Raw genomic sequence first — 20518 nt, 5'->3', positions numbered from 1 at the left:
TACAGGCTAGATGATAAATGTATGATCTCTGGAGGGGTCTGCCTTCTGAGACATCCACTGATCCAGAGAATGGTGGGTCCATAGTTCCCTATGTGAATAGAGCAGTAGTGAGCATGTGCGAACGCCTGCTGTAGACAGAGAAGGTGCAGTGGTTGCACATGCTCACTCCCTCTCCATTCATAATGGGAAGCAGAGACCCCTATTCTGCCTTCGGACCTAGGTGCTATCGGTGGATGGGAGATAAGACAGTAATAATGATTGCGTACATGGTTATGGTCGGGTTTAAGATCATTAGAAGAGGTTACATTTTAGTGCCTCTTTTTATTGAGGATTCAGTGCCGGGTTCTGCATCTTTTCGGGTCCCTCCACTCTTCTGAATGTTGGGATAACATGTCAGCGCAACGCGCTGCTTTAAGGCCTGATAGGTCAGCTCATGCAGCAGCATCCACACCACTATTGTGGATTGTCTTTCTGCCCCAGGATGAAAATCCAGACAAACCCAGCTTTGCTATATTGTTGGATATCACAAGTGCTGCCTGGACTCTGTGATAAACCCAGCTCTGCTATATCGTGTGACTGCGTAACTCTACAATACTGCTGGGTAGGGTTGAGCGACCTTGACTTTTTTAGGGTCGAGCCGGGTTTCGCGAAACCCGACTATCTCAAAAGTCGAGTGAAATCGGCCAATTATGGCGAAAAGTCGAGGAACACGAAACCCAATGCAAAGGCAATGGGATTTTTTTTTTTTTTTTTTTTTCTCTCTCTCTCTCTCTCTCTCTCTCTCTTTCTCTCTCTCTCTCTCTCTCTCTCTCTCCTCCCCCCCCCTCCGTCCGTCCCTGAACTGAAAAGCTGGTGTTACACAGTGCAAATCGCTACAGCGCACAAGCGACAACATGGCGATAGGCGTCCACGCCCTAAGACCTATGTCATCACTCTGCGCACGCCCCTTCATTGGCTGAAAAAAATGGCGCCAAGCGCGTCATACGAAACGCGACTTTGGCGCCAAAGTCGCGTACCGCATGGCCGACCCCACACAGGGATCGGGTCGGGTTTCATGAAACCCGACTTTGCCAAAAGTCGGCGACTTTTGAAAATGAACGATCCGTTTCGCTCAACCCTACTGCTGGGACTCTATGACAAACCTAGCCCTGCTATATTCCTGGTTAACTCTGCTTTGCAGCTGACCTGTTCTGCCTCGACTCTGTGGCAAACATAACACTGCTATTTCACTGAATTAACTCTGCTATACATCAGGAGCAGTTTATCTCAGAATCTCATGGATCATTTAGCTCTGATTCTCTGGTTCCTTGTCATTCTGTTGACTCTTCTATGTCACTCTCCAACACTGCTACTTCAACTGCTATGACTTCTGCTCTGTTCGTTCGTTTCTTGTGGTTCCAGTTCTGCTCCTACAGTTTCCATCCTGCTGCATCTGCTTGTGCTGTTCCAGCTGGATCATCCTGCTGCACCTGCTTGTGCTGTTCCAGCTGGCTCATCCTGCTGCACCTGCTTGTGCTGTTCCAGCTGGCTCATCCTGCTGCATCTGCTTGTGCTGTTCCAGCTGGCTCATCCTGCTGCATCTGCTTTTGCTGTTCCAGCTGGATCATTCTGCTGCACCTGCTTGTGCTGTTCCAGCTGGATCATCCTGCTGCACCTGCTTGTGCTGCTCCAGCTGGCTCATCCTGCTGCATCTGCTTGTGCTGTTCCAGCTGGCTCATCCTGTTGCACCTGCTTGTGCTGTTCAAGCTGGCTCATCCTGCTGCATCTGCTTGTGCTGTTCCAGCTGGATCATCCTGCTGCACCTGCTTGTGCTGTTCCAGCTGGCTCATCCTGCTGCATCTGCTTGTGCTGTTCCAGCTGGCTCATCCTGCTGCACCTGCTTGTGCTGTTCCAGCTGGATCATCCTGCTGCACCTGCTTGTGCTGTTCCAGCTGGATCATCCTGCTGCACCTGCTTGTGCTGTTCCAGCTGGCTCATCCTGCTGCACCTGCTTGTGCTGTTCCAGCTGGCTCATCCTGCTGCATCTGCTTTTGCTGTTTCAGCTGGAACATCCTGCTGCACCAGCGCCCGTGTCCGTGCTGCAAAATAACCGCTCATTTAAAACAAGGGCTTTGAGGAGGATCCACCTCACAACGATAGGAGAGAGCTTAATATTTTGGGGTATTGAATTCTGGAGAGGTTGAGATCCATGTGAGTGATGACATCATAACAACTAGCAGATCTCTTCTCTTAGGTTATGTTCACATGTTGCGTTTTTGCTGCGTTTTTTCATGCAAATTAAAAGCTGAAACTCAGGAACAACAGGCACTAAAGTGTATCAGCATGGAAAACGCAGCAAAAAAACGCAGCAAAACCCGTTTTTCCTCTGGAGCCGCACTTCAGGCACATGAGAGCCACATTTGGGCTACCAGTTGGTATAACCTGTGGATTCTCATTTCTCTGGGAGAACTTGTGACTTCCATGAAGCTTAGCGGAGATTTCTATAAATTGTAGAGTCTTGGAAGCTTGTTCCTACCTGTAGTACATCCCGCAGAGCGTCTGGCTGATACATTCTATTTTTCTGCACATTCTGGAACCCAAACATCCAAAGTTATTCCACTTTTTAATTTTCTTTTCACGTTGTTTATCAGAGATAATGATGCCACTCTCACCAGTGCTCTACCTACGCAGAGAGTGGTGTTTGTGCTCCGTGGGGACACGTAATGGCGTTCATCCGAGTGACTCACAACCATTGTGTTCACTTACTGAGACAATAACCGTGTCAATCACAAATCTCCTGTTTCCTTGGAAAACACTGAACTATCCATTTCTGATGCCTCGCAGCGTGTCCCTCATTTTATCACAGCATCAAAGCATATCTTGTAGTAACAATCGTCGGAGAGCGATATATGTATGTCCTTATCTATAGTATACGTCTGTTTTCTGTCTCACTTTTATCTAGTTATCTATGTATACAGGTCCTTCTCAAAAAATTAGCATATAGTGTTAAATTTCATTATTTACCATAATGTAATGATTACAATTAAACTTTCATATATTATAGATTCATTATCCACCAACTGAAATTTGTCAGGTCTTTTATTGTTTTAATACTAATGATTTTGGCATACAACTCCTGATAACCCAAATAACCTGTCTCAATAAATTAGCATATCAAGAAAAGGTTCTCTAAACGACCTATTACCCTAATCTTCTGAATCAACTAATTAACTCTAAACACATGCAAAAGATACCTGAGGCTTTTATAAACTCCCTGCCTGGTTCATTACTCAAAACCCCCATCATGGGTAAGACTAGCGACCTGACAGATGTCAAGAAGGCCATCATTGACACCCTCAAGCAAGAGGGTAAGACCCAGAAAGAAATTTCTCAACAAATAGGCTGTTCCCAGAGTGCTGTATCAAGGCACCTCAATGGTAAGTCTGTTGGAAGGAAACAATGTGGCAGAAAACGCTGTACAACGAGAAGAGGAGACCGGACCCTGAGGAAGATTGTGGAGAAGGACCGATTCCAGACCTTGGGGAACCTGAGGAAGCAGTGGACTGAGTCTGGTGTGGAAACATCCAGAGCCACCGTGCACAGGCGTGTGCAGGAAATGGGCTACAGGTGCCGCATTCCCCAGGTAAAGCCACTTTTGAACCATAAACAGCGGCAGAGGCGCCTGACCTGGGCTACAGAGAAGCAGCACTGGACTGTTGCTAAGTGGTCCCAAGTACTTTTTTCTGATGAAAGCAAATTTTGCATGTCATTCGGAAATCAAGGTGCCAGAGTCTGGAGGAAGACTGGGGAGAAGGAAATGCCAAAATGCCTGAAGTCCAGTGTCAAGTACCCACAGTCAGTGATGGTGTGGGGTGCCATGTCAGCTGCTGGTGTTGGTCCACTGTGTTTCATCAAGGGCAGGGTCAATGCAGCTAGCTATCAGGAGATTTTGGAGCACTTCATGCTTCCATCAGCTGAAATGCTTTATGGAGATGAAGATTTCATTTTTCAGCACGACCTGGCACCTGCTCACAGTGCCAAAACCACTGGTAAATGGTTTACTGACCATGGTATTACTGTGCTCAATTGGCCTGCCAACTCTCCTGACCTGAACCCCATAGAGAATCTGTGGGATATTGTGAAGAGAAAGTTGAGAGACGCAAGACCCAACACTCTGGATGAGCTTAAGGCCGCTATTGAAGCATCCTGGGCCTCCATAACATCTCAGCAGTGTCACAGGCTGATTGCCTCCATGCCACGCCGCATTGAAGCACTCATTTCTGCCAAAGGATTCCCGACCAAGTATTGAGTGCATAACTGAACATTATTATTTGTTTGGTTTTTTTGTTTGTTATTAAAAAACACTTTTATTTGATTGGATGGGTGAAATATGCTAATTTATTGAGACAGGTTTTTTGGGTTATCAGGAGTTGTATGCCAAAATCATCAGTATTAAAACAATAAAAGACCTGACAAATTTCAGTTGGTGGATAATGAATCTATAATATATGAAAGTTTAATTGTAATCATTACATTATGGTAAATAATGAAATTTAACACTATATGCTAATTTTTTGAGAAGGACCTGTATAGTTGGAGCGCCCCCAGACACAGGGCCGCGGTGTACTCGGTACCGGTCCTCCCTGTCTCGGTGCTGGGGTTGTCACGGTGGCTGGACCCGGTCTGTGACCCTGCTAAGGGGCGCCCGATGAAAGGGTGATGTAGTTTGTCAAGGGTTCGTGACGCCACCTGTGGTATTCGGTCAGGATGACCGACGCTGCTAGGGGTTCCGCTGGGGTGATGGAATGGCAGCTAGATGGTATACCTTCCCACAGGTGAAGTATATCCCCAGGGCCTCCCAGTAATGTAGGTGGTGATGATGTGAGGCGCAGTTAATAACGAGGACACAGGGTTGCAGTCTCTTTACCTTTTACTGAAGACTTCGGGATCCTCAATCCAGAGCACGGTTAACAGGGCTGGCTGAGTCCGGCCGGTCCGAAGACACATCCAGAGTTCCCTTTGCAGGTGGAAATCAGTGCCTACCAACTAGCGCCTGTGTGTTGTAGTTCTTCCCTGCTGAGCATTCGGGATAGCCCTCGCAACTTTCGTATCTGTTCTTTCTCTTGCTCTCCATCCCCCAAGTTATTGTGTGGATAGGACGCACCCGTTTGACGGGAAGGCTCTGAGCATTCTGGGACCCTAGAGACGCCCCTCTCTCCAACTTTGCCCCCTATGTCTGCTTAGGTGATGTAAGGTAAACAGCCAACCTAAAATCAACTGTCCTGCCGCTGTTCGAAGTAATGCTTGGAGTCTGTCACTTGCTCGGCGTTCCGGCCACCGGCTACGCGCCTCAGTAGGATGTTGCCGATCTCGGGGCACGACTCCTACTGGATATCTCCTTGTGCTGCGATTTCATTTCTCACTTCTCCACAATATCCTTTGCTTCGTGTCCTTCCTTAGGATGCTGCCTCAAGGTAGGCCAGGCGCGGCTCCGTAACGTTCTGTCCTTTCCACTAGATACCTGCCAGGAACCCACCCCTGACAGGTCCTCCCTGGAGCTCTCCCAGGCTGCGTTCTGTTCTAACTTCCTCTCCGACCCCTAGTTTTACCAGTGTGAGGAGTGGCCTAATACATAGAGCCTTTTGCTCCCCCTAGTGGCCGGAGTGTGAAGTGTAATGTGTGACTGTGATACCTGGTCAGGTGAACTCCTTTAGTGCAATCAGACATAACATCACTCCCCTTAGCGGCAGAGCGACATTACTGCAACGACCAGGACTCTGGGGCGCTGCATATGTATCTCACTACCAGTCTTTAATTACACTTTTATCTATATTTATCTTCTTATATTTTCCTTTATTTCCTTCTTACTTTCTATCCTTCTTCCTTTATTCTTTCTTTGTTTCTTTCTTTCCTTTATCTATATAATCTCTATCTAGATCAAGAAGTTGGAACAGCACAAACATAATTATTAACACCTATAATATCGTCAGTAAATAGCCCAGCAATAACAACCATGAACACCAAAGAAATTAGCACTAGGATAAGAAACAATAAAATATGTAAATTTTATTTATGACAAAGATAAAAGCATATAATTAATGCATAAAAGAGGGGAACGGAACAAAAATGCAGGAGCAACCGGCAGGTATGGCTGGAAAAATGGTAATAATGGATATAACGTTACCTTCAAAATATCAATATCACCCAGAAAAGTATACCGTATACATATACACATAACCAACAATTCACCCAACGCGGCAGCCGATAGTTATCACGCACCACATAAGAAATGAATGTATGTCACACCCTAAATAAGTCCATAACTATCAATGTGCAAAATCGCAGACTATAAATAGAAAAAATATATATATAAGGTGCAAGATCACCATCAGCAGCGTCAAGGCATATGATAACAATCACAGTGTGCAAAATAGAAGGAACATAATTACCTAAGTGTAAACCGTCAGTCAGGGACCCAAGACACCCGACGCGCGTTTCGCTACGGAAAGCTTCGTCCATGCTGTGGCAACGTTTCGGCTCAACTGAGCCTTTGTCAAGCGGCTTGAGCCGAAACGTTGCCACAGCATGTGGGTTTGAAATAAAACCACACTTTTTTCACCTTTAAACTATGGAGTGCTGCCTGCAAGCCCAGTGTGTAAATGTTAGTTGTCTCTGAGCTGGAGGGAGGAGACTACCTGCTATGACGTCTCCGATGCACAGCACACAGAGACATGAGGGATTGCTGCTGCAACATGGAGAATTTTATATAGCAGTAATGAGCAGAGTAGATGTGAATTCAGCGCTGGGGTGAGATAAAGCACTTGCTAGAAAGCAACAACACCCTATTGCTGTATCTTTGTCTTTTCCTCTTTATAGATTTTGATATATGCACGTAATGTGATCCCTCATTGTGCCGGCAGTCTGTGTCGTTTTGAGCAGGACAGATTTTTAAGTTTTCAGATAAGTTTGCTGAAACGACAAAGACTTTTTAAAGTAGCAGCAAAGCAGATGTGATTGGACTACATCTTATCCACACTCTGTGGGAACGGAACGGAATCTGGAAACTCAAGCTCCGCATGGATTTTTTTTTTGTTTTCGGTTGATTTTCACAGCAGATTTTACCCTTCACAATGACCGGGATGAAATCTGCATTAAAATCTGGATGCAAAACAGGATTTCACTGGGAATTTAAAGCAAAAAAATCCACAATGGATTTTCTTAGGACAAATTACGAAGCATTCAAAGTAGAATCAGTAGAATCTCAATCGGAAAACGTAATTAAATCTTATTCCTTTTACCCATTTGTCACATCGTCGCTTGATAACGTCTTAAACTGCCTCAATCCCCAATGTTGAAGGTGTCATTGCTTTTTAGTGAAATATTCACCGGAGACAAACGTCAGTCCACATCTGGCAGGATGAACTCCCCCCGGTAATAATTGCCTCTTAATTGCCGAAAAAGTGGCATCTATCTATTGACAGCCTGTCCAACTCTTCTCTTTGTCGTCTTGGTCTTCCCAGCAGACTGCCATGTGTTGAGTGACAGGCTTCCCGCTAGTGACTGTGGTTGTGTAGATATCTCGTAATCTCTTATTAGGGCGGCATTAATGTATACGGTGAACTCTTCAGAAACGTACATGTCTGCACTTAACAAACACGATGAGTAGTCGTTCAGTCACATACTACTGTCAAATTTATAAAAATTTGAGCTGCGCCTCAAGTCTCGAATATTTTTTACGTGAACCTTGGCAGAAATGGCTGATTTTGGCCGGATTTGTAGAGTATGAGTTTGTCACAACATCAGGGGAAAGAAAGATCGGGAACTCGATAATCAGGAAGTGTATTGGAATCCCAAATAATGGAGCATTTAAGTCCTGTCCCATCCCGCGAGACCTCCACAAAACAACCCAGAAATGTCCTTCTACACTAATCATCACTTATTTGCAAAGAGTCCTGTAAAAACTGGGACTCTTGGCAAATATTGGAATATCTGCTGGTTAGATTCTATTTACTACCTTGAAGCACATTCTAACTAGGAACTTGAGAGTGAGAACATAATTTAAAAAAAAAACAGGATACTACTCACCTACCTGACCAGACACAAAATATAATTCACACCGGCTGAAGAAAAAGCTGGGAGACGTCTAGGAACACAGTATGGTGTACGGAGGAGCGTTTGTGGCCAATTCTGAAGGTGTTTTAAAATAGTTGATAATATTCACCAATATTATTGCATGCCCTCGTTATCTTCGACAACTTTCTCTGTGGCCTCCCATGTAGTTCTCTGATGTCCCTCAGATCCATCCTTAGCGTTGCTACCCGATTAACCTACCTCTCCCTTTATCACTCTTCTGCTTCACCCCTCACCAAATCCCTTCACTTCCCATTGGCCTCAGAATTCAATTAAAAATGACTTTTACAAGGTTGTCCATAACGTGTCACCTCCAGACATCTCTGTTCTAAGTGCTTGCTATCTGCCCACACATCATCTCCAGTCCATAACCTCCTCCATGTATCTCTCCATACATCTAAGTCTCCTCCATACATCTCTGCCCTAATCTCCCGCTTTTTCCCCACATATCATCTCCAGTCCGTAACCTGTCTCCTCCATACATCTCTGCCCTAATCTCCCGCTTTTTCCCCACATATCATCTCCTGTCTTCCTTCTTTGCTCTCCTCTTGTCTGTTCCCTAAATAACATCTCCAAGAGTTCTCCCTAGCTTTCCTCCATGCTCCAAAACTCACCACCCCAACCGTTCAAACTCTCTCCTACTGCTGAAGCCTTCATTCGCTATCTGAAAACCGATCTTTCCAAGAATGGGTACGAGCTACGGTACCCCTGCTGCCATTCACCTGCCATATGAGCAACTTCTACCCTCAACTTCTGTCTCCTTCACCCTTCCTGGTAGATTGTAAGCCCTCGTGGGCAGGGCGCTCTCTCCATTGTACTAGTCTGTTGCTTAGTTAAACTCGGTTATTGCACCTTATGTTGTAAACTTATGTCACGTATGTTATATATATTATATACAGTAGTATTTTTGCATGTCTAGCGTCCTGGAATTAAAGAAGACCTGTTAGATGCCATCATTTTTATCTAGTGTAAATGCAGCTGTTCCCCCAAACTCGGCAATGTTTTTCTTTTGTTTCTGCTCCTCTCCGTTCCTGAGATATGGCCCCTTCTTCACTGTATATAAATCCAGGCTTTTTATTCAAGTGGGCGTTGCCCTCAAGTAGACTGCCACGTAGTAGAGCTATAGGCCACGCCCATTTGGCTTAACATCCTTCATTTAATGGTGGCCATATCTCAGGAATGGAGAGGCGCAGGAACAAAAGAAAAACATCTCCTGATTCAGGAGAACAGCGGCATTTAGACCAGGTAAATAAAATTACATATTTATGGCAAGTGACAGGTCCTCTTTAAGGGCGCTATAAAATAAATATAATGTGTCGCGACATCTGTAAGGGGGTTTATAAATATAAGATGTAGTTTATCAAACCGAGAGATTACCAGAACTGATGGATCTGCTTATTTACAGCTAACAGCATCCAAAGAATGAGGAGGACTCCGCCACTAGACGAGCTCCAGCCGCCACCTTACCAGGATGACTCTGCAACTCCGCACCTTTCCTGTACTCCTTCTGAAATCGGGGATAGTAAATGTGAACTGTCCCATTGTAGCAACAGTCCCAGATACTCCTACAACAAATGCCCCAGTGAGGGGAGTATGGGGCACGAAGCAGAGAGCTTCCAGAACAAAGGCTACGAAGAAGATGTCCCCAGCGATAGCACGGCCGTTCTGAGCCCAGAGGTGTGTAGTACATGAGCAGGTAGTAGTCACTCGCCACATATAGGCCAAACAGATATCAAAACTGTATTACAGCCTTAAAGGGGTTGTTCAGGGGCTTGGGACTCTATGTGACTGCATACTTGTGAATCCTCACAGTGTGCAGTGTACATGCTGCCAGCGATGGGAACGTCGGGTGCTTGGCGATTTGCATATATGCGGACACATGACGACTAGACGTGAATTGAACAAAGCCGGTCACGTCTAGTCGGAAGTATGCAAATCGCACCCGAGAATCCTGACAGCGTGCACGATGCACACTGTGAGGATTCACAAGTCTGCAGTCACTCTATGTTGAGCTATAAGCCTGGACAAGCCCTTTAAGTGTTCTGTAAGTGATGAACCAGGAAACACAGGATGAACAGCACTATAGGTGCCCAGATAACATGATGTAGGAAAAATTAATCATTGCACTGGGGTCCCTTTTGTAATAAATAAAAAATAGAGGATTGCTCTAAGGGCTTGTTCACATTCTTCGTTTTTCTCTTTTTTACCCACACTCTTTTGCTGTAGAAAAAAAACGCAGCATTTTACAGTACCAGCAAAGCGAATAATTCCGGAAATCTCATACACACGATTCTTTTTTCCTTTGTGGATTTGAAACATCAGAGCGTTTTTATGAATTCTGCAGCGTATCAATTATTTTAGCGCTTTTTTGCAGCATTTTGTATTGAAAAAAAAAGTGCATAAAAAATATGTTGAAAATTCATGTTTTCCTGCCAACATTCAGTTTTCTCCTGCAGAAAAATCTTCTGCAAAGACTCAATGTGTGCACACAGCATAATGAATTGGAATATCAGCTTGATTAAAGCAGACAGGACTATTATTAAACAACAAGAGATTAATAAAATGCCAAGTAATTATTGCCGTCTCACTTTTCTGGTCTCGTCGGAAGATTTAAATATGTTTTAATCAAAGGTTTTACATGTATTTCTTCTCCCCCCACCGTGCTCCTTTTGGTAAATGTCAAAGGTTTACCCAAGCACAAACTGCGCTCATTTATGGTTCCTCCTGTCTGTAAATATTGACCAGATTAGAAGCAAAAGTTAATCTCGGAAGTTATTAAAATAATGTTGAAATGTGAACTTCCATCAGTAAGCAAGAGATATCCAAGAAAACATGCTGTGAGGAGGTCAAAAAAATTATGTTAAAAAATTGTATTAAAATATACGATTTACTAATGTACTTTTATTAAAAATAATAAATAAAAGATCCCACGATTTTCATATATTGGCAACGAACCTGTAGGCTTCATTTTCAAGTTGTGGTTGACACAGAGAACTTCCCCCTTTTGACCGTTCCGCTTCAACACGAGAGATATGTCTCTGTGTTGGCTGTTGTGAATTCTGCTTTTGGGCTCCCTCCGGTGGTTGTATTTGGTAATGCAGTTGTCCCTGGGCTGCAGTCTTGGACAGGTGTATCTACTGATTGCAATTCTGACTGGGGTGTTTAGCCTTGCAGGACTCATTGGTCCTTGCCAGTTGTCAATGTTTCTTGTGAAGTGTTGGATCACTTTCTGGCTTCTCCTGTTTAGCTGCCAATTCAGCAAAGATAAGTGTCTGTTTCTTTTTCTGTGGCACACAAGCTGTGTGCTTATATTCTGTGCTATTCATTTGTTTTCTCTTGTCCAGCTTAGACTGTGTCAGTGTTTTCTCAGTCTTGTTGGATTCTCTGGAGTTGCAGATATACACTCCACATCTTTAGTTAGATGGTGGAGTTTTTGTATTTTCTGCTGTGGATATTTTTGGAAGGATTTTAATACTGACCGCTTAGTATCCTGTCCTATCCTTTCCTATTTTAGCTAGAGTGGCCTCTTTTGCTAAATCCTGTTTCCTGCCTGCGTGTGTCTTTTCCTCTACTACTCACAGTCAATATTTGTGGGGGGCTGCCTATCCTTTGGGGTTCTGCTCTGAGGCAAGGTAGAATTCCTATTTCCATCTATAGGGGTATTTAGTCCTCTGGCTGTGTCGAGGTGTCTAGGATTTGTTAGGCACACCCCACGGCTACTTCTAGTTGCGGTGTTAAGATTAGGATTTGCGGTCAGTATAGTTACCACCTACTCCAGTGAAAGTTTTCATGCTGCTCCAAGGTCACCTGATCATAACAGTTGGTTCCTCATCAGTGATGGGTATGAAGGGGTCTGGCTGAACGGCTCATTTTAATAGTTAAGCCAGCCTCCTTCTCTATCATGGACGGAGAAAAAGGGGCTGGATTAGTTATTAAAATAAGCCGGTGAGCCAGACCTTTTCATAGACATCACTGATGACGAGGAAACACAGGGACATATCTCTCTTGTTGATCAGAAGAACGACACGGTCTTTTTTTTTTATTATACATGCAGACTGACCTGCGTGTGTATCAGCATTAGGATGCGCATGTATGGAACGGGCTCAGGAGCTGAGCCTTCTCTATACAGGGCAGGTGCCGACTAGCTCTGATTACAGGTTCCACCAGGGGGACTTAAAAAATAAAGTGAAAATGAATTATTATTCTATTTTATATATTAAAGAAAACAAAAAACTGAGCTGGACTATAAGCTGGTATACGTGCAAAATGTAAGAGCACGTTCACACTGTGGCCATTTCATTGAAAATACCCAAGAAAAAAAACATAAATGAGCATATACCCTACAGAAAGTAAATGGTACTAGTACATGTAAATAGTTACTTAGTTAACCCTATTTTGATTTAAAAAAAAAAACACATTAAAGGTATCTTGCGACAAGGTGTACCCATCAGGACAGTCCCTAACGTGTCTCTAGTGTTAAAATTGGTGTCAAACGACATCAACGACAGGGTCTGACTGAGACACCCCGATCCATGGGAAGCTGTACAGATAGAATACTTGGCGCCGTTTGACACAAGGTGAGGCTTTAATACTAGAGATAGGATAGGACCGTCCCGATTGGGTCACCTTGTCGCGGTTGGATGGATTTTATACTTTTTTTTTTAAATCAAAATATTGTTAACTACCGTAAGCAGAAGCACCCTATGTTATTTATATGTACTATCGCTACTTTACTAATTTACCTGCTTTACTGTATATGCTAATTTTTGTGCTTTTTTTTTTCCTTTGTCTTTCAACATTCAAGAAATACAAAAATATAAAAGTTTAAATCACCCCCTTTCCCAATGTAAAAATAAAGAAATGATTGAAAAAAATAATAATTCTTCATCACGGCGACCGTAAAACTTTGTACTGTGAAAATATAAAATGAATAAGCAAGGTGGCTCAGTGGTTAGCCTTACCCCTTGCTGGGGTCCTGGGTTCATATCCCACCAAGGACAACATCTGCAAGGAGCTTGTACGTTCTCCCCATGTTTGTGTGGGTTTCCTCCGGGCACTCCGGTTTCCTCCCACATTCCAAAGACATACTGATAGGGAATGTTTGATGATAATGTATGTAAAACACTATGGAATAAGAAAGCGCAAAGATAAGATAAGCATCTATATATATAATTGTCTAAGGGTTTTTCCGTCTGTCTGTCTGTCCAGGAAATCCCGCGTCTCTCATTGGTCGAGGCCGCCAGGCCTCGACCAATCAGCAATGAGCACAGTATCGACGTAGATGTCATAATGGTTGCCATGGCGACGATGATGTCATAAAGGTTGCCTCGACCAATCAGCGACGGGCACAGTCTGCCGCGAATTCTGGAATCATCATTGTCCATATACTACGGGGACATGCATATTCTAGAATACCCGATGCGTTAGAATCGGGCCACAATCTAGTAATAAATAAATAATAAACCTAAACAGTAAAGCTTGTGAAGAAAAAAAAAAAAAATCAAAATTCTAGAAATGACTTTTTTTTTATTATCATACTCCTAAAACAAATGCAATAAAAAGTGATTAAAAAAAACTTACATCTTGCCACACAAAAAAACATGCCCTCAACCAAAAAAAAGTTACTGATTTCAGAAAATGGCGCGAAACAAACCAATGTTTGTGCAATGTTCATTATAAAAAAAAGTATAAGTGTTGTATTGCCGTGATTGTACGGACCAGAAGAATTGTGTTGCCACGTCATTGTTACCGCACAATAAACGCCGTAAAGAGGGAAAGAATAAATAAAAAACAGCGGGAATGCATTCTTCTTTTTTTCATCATTGCACCACACTTCCTTTTTTTTTTTTTTTTAGTCTTTCCGTACATTATATGGTAAAATGAATGGTGTCATTCAAAACTACAACTCGTATTGAAGATAATCGGGCCGTGATATGGCTACGTGGACCAAAAAGTAAAAAAGTTATGGCGAGGAAAAATACAAAAGCATAAAAGTGAAAAATCGACCTGTCTTCATGCAGACATTATTATTAGTGAGGAGCGAACGTGCTGGGATAAGGTGTTATCTGAGCATGCTCGGGTGCTCACCGAGTGCTCGAAAAATATCTTCAAGTCCCCGCGGCTGCATGTCTGGCGGCTGTTTCGACATTCGCAACACGTGCAGGGATTTCTTGTTTGTTAGCCAATCCCTGCACGTGTTGTGGCTGTCAAACAGCTCCGAGAGCCGTGGGGACTCGAACATATTTTTCGAGCACCCCGAAGACCCAAGCATGCTCAGATAACACCTTATCCCGGCACGTTAACGCTTCACCAATTATCATTAGATACATTTATTGCCAAATTTAAGGTGAAACATTTGCATATTTTTTTTTTTCCCCTGGTTTCCCGCTCCATGTAACAATTCTCAGATCGTTATCGAAGGTGCAAAATCTTCAATTTGCACAAACCCCCGTGATAATAACCCTACAACTACACACACCGTAAAACAGCACCCGACGCGTTCCTTCCCACCCCGGCATTTAATTTATTATTTCTCCATTGACGAAAATGTAGTGAAGCTTCCGCCGAGTGCCAATCTACGTCTCTCCTGCAAATTCCCAAGTGATGTAAAACATCCTTAGGCTATAACACTAATTCGGGGTATACTTAATAGTCATTTTTGACAAGTTCTTAGCTCAGAGAAGAAAAAAAGCTATAATATATTCCATGGATATCTGGAAGGTTTATTTTCAGCTCTTGTTATCTGGTGATTTTTTTAATTTTTTTATTTTATTTTATTTTGTTTTTTATCCAATTTGTGGATATATATATATATATATATATATATATATATATATATATATATATATATATATATATATATATATATATATATATATTATTTTATTTTGCAAAGATCTAAAAGCAAATGCAATAAATACAGGCATACTCCTATTTTTTTTATATATTTTTTTTCCGTAGGATTTGTCAGCCAGAGGATCATCTTCACAGCTTCCTAAGTCTTTTGATCCGGAGCCAGTAGCTAAATACGGCACGTTGGATGTAACTTTTGACTATGATTCACAGGAGCAGAAACTTCTTGTCGCTGTGACAGCTGTCACCGATCTGCCCACACACAACAGGACTGGGAATAGTAATTCCTGGCAGGTCCATCTTGTTTTGCTACCCATGAAAAAGCAAAGAACCAAAACCGGCGTTCAGAAGGGACCTTGCCCGATGTTCACGGAGACCTTCAACTTCAATCATATAGAATCGGAAATGATTGCAAACTACGCCGTGCGGTTCAGACTTTACCTGCTCCGTCGGATGAAAAAAGAAAGGATTGTCGGGGAGAAGGTGTTTTACCTGACGAAGCTGAATCTCCAAGGAAAGCTGTCCATCCCCGTAGTCTTAGAGCCGGCCTACAGTCTCTCGGTAAGTCTTAAGAAAAACATCTACAATGTGTATGTCGATGCAAGATCGCTAAGGACTAGTGAGGTGTTATCTCAGCATGCTTGAGTGCTAACCGAGTGTCATCGACGTACTCGATAGATATGTTCCAATCCCCGCGGCTGCATGTCTCGTGGCTGTTCGACAGCCGCAACTCGTTTGTTAGGATTGCCTAACAAACATATTCCCATCTTCATAGATGGATATTTTTTTGGATGGCGCTTGTAAAAATAAACCATTTTGCAATTTACTGCTTATTAAAATCTCCAATCGTTCTTGAGAGATTAACACTTTTCTTTTTGTTTACAGTTCGTCACCTAGGAGACCGACCACCATCGCTGTATAGCTTGTAAGCACTGATCTGAACCTGGCCAGGATTACGATATAATTACGCTCCAGTGATCCAATCAGCATCAAAACAGCGCTTACAAGCGGAACAGGAAAGAGCTTGTAAGCACTGTGCATGTTTGTCCATCGCTGCTAGACAGCAGTGTCGGTCGGTCACTGAGGCAACGAGCTGTATACAAAATAGTGATAATATCTCAAGAACGGTTACAAATTTTAATAAACAACAAATGACAAAAGTTTTTGTTTTTACAAGCTCTATGCGAAAAAAAAATCCAATCTGTGGAGATGATAATTACCCTTTAATAATGTTGACATATCAGAAATGTACTCCAGTCATGAACGGAAGCATAATTTTGTCCATATATTTATGCCTCTTTTGACAGGTAGATTATTATGCTTTTGTTAGACCACGCTCTCCCCCTCCAAAAAAATTCCTCTCTCCCAGCAGTAAGTCCCAGCATTATCTCAAACACCACTTAACAGCTGAATCACAAACTCCTGTTTTTCTATGTTTAAGAAACTTACTCTAGAAACTTTATTTCTGAATACTTATATTGTAGTATATCTGCTTTTCTGTTTTCAAACCCTTGAAGGGAATCTGTCACCAGGTTTTTGACACCTAATTTGACAGTAGCGTAATGTAGGGGCAGAGATCCTGATTTCAATGATGTGTCACTTACTGTGCTGTTTTCTGCAGTTTTGATAAAATCCATATTTTATCTGCCACAGATCTCTGAAAGCTGAGCTCTGTACAACCACGCCACCAGCACTGATTGGCAGTGTACACAGAAAGCAGCCAATCAGTGGTGTGGGCGGGGTTGTACAGAGCTCAGCATTCAGAGAACTGTTAGATCTTCAGCAGAAAAAAACTGTGATTTTATTAAAACTGTCACCAGCAGACCGCTGGAATCAGGGTCTCGGCCCCTGGATCATGCTGCCCTGTTCTGACAATAGTTTTTTGGCTAAAATATGAAGGAAATGTGTCATCTTTATCTTTAGGCTTTTAGAGATCATTTCATCTTAAACTTTCTTAGCTGTTCACATTTACAGTGATTTTGACCAGGGGTGCACAAACTTTTACACGCCACTGTTTATATCTCCAGTGACACCCACATATGTGCTGTGTGTGTACGATCCTTAGCGCTTTTTACTGGTATCGTCTACTTCCATGTTTTCTTGCGCTCTCATCTCTTATTAAGCTCAGGTCACATAAGCCCAAGATTTCCAACCGAGAAGATGTGTCAGTCTCCATCAGTGACGCCCCGGGCGGACAGGTGACTGGATTACCTTTCTCAGACCTGGGTGATTTCACTGTCAGTTCCTGCGGGGATCGAGGTGATCGGTGAAGAGCATACACTTCACACGTGGCCGCCCGGTGGAAGATCTGGTCCATTTTGCTTTTTTTCCTTTGTGAAAAAAAAGGAAAAAATATTGTAGTTCAGTCCCGTGAAAGAGATGAGAGGGTTGTGCACTGCCGACACTGTGTTTGGTGCCATTGTGAGGGATTAGTAAGATGCATTTACATTGTGCAATGTGCAGCATTAAATGTCACGCTCCAAAAGGTAGAAATATGGCGGCACGCACCAGTCGATAAACTATAAGCTTTAAACTATAAACTATAAGTACAGTTTCACCTGTCTTTCACTAGGGGGACTTGTCAGGGAGTCACAAAAACATTGAACTTTAGGAAGGCAAAGTTTGACCAGCTTAGAGATGCCCTTAATCTGGTTGACTGGGACAATATCCTCAGAAATAAGAATACAGATAATAAATGGGAAATGTTTAAGAACATCCTAAATAGGCAGTGTAAGCGGTTTATACCTTGTGGGAATAAAAGGACTAGAAATAGGAAAAACCCAATGTGGCTAAACAAAGAAGTAAGACAGGCAATTAACAGTAAAAAGAAAGCATTTGCACTACTAAAGCAGGATGGCACCATTGAAGCTCTAAAAAACTATAGGGAGAAAAATACTTTATCTAAAAAACTAATTAAAGCTGCCAAAAAGGAAACAGAGAAGCACATTGCTAAGGAGAGTAAAACTAATCCCAAACTGTTCTTCAACTATATCAATAGTAAAAGAATAAAAACTGAAAATGTAGGCCCCTTAAAAAATAGTGAGGAAAGAATGGTTGTAGATGACGAGGAAAAAGCTAACATATTAAACACCTTCTTCTCCACGGTATTCATGGTGGAAAATGAAATGCTAGGTGAAATCCCAAGAAACAATGAAAACCCTATATTAAGGGTCACCAATCTAACCCAAGAAGAGGTGCGAAACCGGCTAAATAAGATTAAAATAGATAAATCTCCGGGTCCGGATGGCATACACCCACGAGTACTAAGAGAACTAAGTAATGTAATAGATAAACCATTATTTCTTATTTTTAGGGACTCTATAGCGACAGGGTCTGTTCCGCAGGGCTGGCGCATAGCAAATGTGGTGCCAATATTCAAAAAGGGCTCTAAAAGTGAACCTGGAAATTATAGGCCAGTAAGTCTAACCTCTATTGTTGGTAAAATATTTGAAGGGTTTCTGAGGGATGTTATTCTGGATTATCTCAATGAGAATAACTGTTTAACTCCATATCAGCATGGGTTTATGAGAAATCGCTCCTGTCAAACCAATCTAATCAGTTTTTATGAAGAGGTAAGCTATAGGCTGGACCACGGTGAGTCATTGGACGTGGTATATCTCGATTTTTCCAAAGCGTTTGATACCGTGCCGCACAAGAGGTTGGTACACAAAATGAGAATGCTTGGTCTGGGGGAAAATGTGTGTAAATGGGTTAGTAACTGGCTTAGTGATAGAAAGCAGAGGGTGGTTATAAATGGTATAGTCTCTAACTGGGTCGCTGTGACCAGTGGGGTACCGCAGGGGTCAGTATTGGGACCTGTTCTCTTCAACATATTCATTAATGATCTGGTAGAAGGTTTACACAGTAAAATATCGATATTTGCAGATGATACAAAACTATGTAAAGCAGTTAATACAAGAGAAGATAGTATTCTGCTACAGATGGATCTGGATAAGTTGGAAACTTGGGCTGAAAGGTGGCAGATGAGGTTTAACAATGATAAATGTAAGGTTATACACATGGGAAGAAGGAATCAATATCACCATTACACACTGAATGGGAAACCACTGGGTAAATCTGACAGGGAGAAGGACTTGGGGATCCTAGTTAATGATAAACTTACCTGGAGCAGCCAGTGCCAGGCAGCAGCTGCCAAGGCAAACAGGATCATGGGGTGCATTAAAAGAGGTCTGGATACACATGATGAGAGCATTATACTGCCTCTGTACAAATCCCTAGTTAGACCGCACATGGAGTACTGTGTCCAGTTTTGGGCACCGGTGCTCAGGAAGGATATAATGGAACTAGAGAGAGTACAAAGGAGGGCAACAAAATTAATAAAGGGGATGGGAGAACTACAATACCCAGATAGATTAGCGAAATTAGGATTATTTAGTCTAGAAAAAAGACGACTGAGGGGCGATCTAATAACCATGTATAAGTATATAAGGGGACAATACAAATATCTCGCTGAGGATCTGTTTATACCAAGGAAGGTGACGGGCACAAGGGGGCATTCTTTGCGTCTGGAGGAGAGAAGGTTTTTCCACCAACATAGAAGAGGATTCATTACTGTTAGGGCAGTGAGAATCTGGAATTGCTTGCCTGAGGAGGTGGTGATGGCGAACTTAGTCGAGGGGTTCAAGAGAGGCCTGGATGTCTTCCTGGAGCAGAACAATATTGTATCATACAATTATTAGGTTCTGTAGAAGGACGTAGATCTGGGGATTTATTATGATGGAATATAGGCTGAAATGGATGGACAAATGTCTTTTTTCGGCCTTACTAACTATGTTACTATGTTACTATGTATTCCATCTAGTTTAAAAACTGTATGGAGCACAGTGTGGAGCAAAGCATGGAGCACAACATGCACTCCATGCAGTGCGGTCATAGTCCATGAAGTGCGGTCATAGTCCATGAAGTGTGGTCATAGTCCATGCAGTGCGGTCATAGTCCATGCAGTGTGATCATAGTCCATGCGGTGCGGTCATAGTCCATGTGGTGCGGTCATAGTCCATGCAGTGTGATAACCAATCCATGCAGTGTGGCCAAGGTCCATGTAGTGTGGTCATAGTCCATGCAGTGCGGTCATAGTCCTTGAAGTGCGGTCATAGTCCATGCAGTGCGGTCATAGTCCATGCAGTGTGATCATAGTCCATGCAGTGCGGTCATAGTCCATGCAGTGCAGTCATAGTCCATGCAGTGCGGTCATAGTCCATGAAGTGTGGTCATAGTCCATGTATTGTGATCATAGTCCATGCAGTGCACTCATAGTCCATGTGGTGCGGTCATAGTCCATGCAGTGTGATAACCAATCCATGCAGTGTGGCCAAGGTCCATGTAGTGTGGTCATAGTCCATGCAGTGCAGACATAGTCCATGCAGTGCGGTCATAGTCCATGCAGTGCAGTCATAGTCCATGCGGTGTGGCCATAGTCCATGCAGTGTGATAACCAATCCATGCAGTGTGGTCAAGGTCCATGTAGTGTGGTCATAGTCCATGCAGTGCAGATATAGTCCATGCAGTGCGGTCATAGCCCATGTGGTGCGGTCAT

The 20518-nt window shown here is 42.9% G+C and overlaps 2 protein-coding genes across 2 annotated transcripts in view; both read left to right on the top strand.

The window, feature by feature from the left end:
• The window catches only part of SERTAD4 (SERTA domain containing 4), a 371017-nt gene that overhangs the window by 213001 nt on the left and 137498 nt on the right, over positions 1-20518 (top strand). The window lies entirely within an intron of this gene.
• The window catches only part of SYT14 (synaptotagmin 14), a 169142-nt gene that overhangs the window by 114745 nt on the left and 33879 nt on the right, over positions 1-20518 (top strand). The window contains exons 5-6 of the mRNA XM_069768562.1: positions 9515-9786; positions 15070-15522. Of these exons, the coding sequence (XP_069624663.1) occupies positions 9515-9786; positions 15070-15522 (725 nt within the window). The remainder of the gene's footprint in view (positions 1-9514; positions 9787-15069; positions 15523-20518) is intronic.

This window comes from Ranitomeya imitator, chromosome 5 (genome assembly GCF_032444005.1).
Source record: "Ranitomeya imitator isolate aRanImi1 chromosome 5, aRanImi1.pri, whole genome shotgun sequence".
In the NCBI taxonomy this organism is placed as follows: domain Eukaryota; kingdom Metazoa; phylum Chordata; class Amphibia; order Anura; family Dendrobatidae; genus Ranitomeya; species Ranitomeya imitator.
Note: the sequence above shows the minus strand (reverse complement) of the source record. Positions and strands in the feature narration are given on the sequence as shown.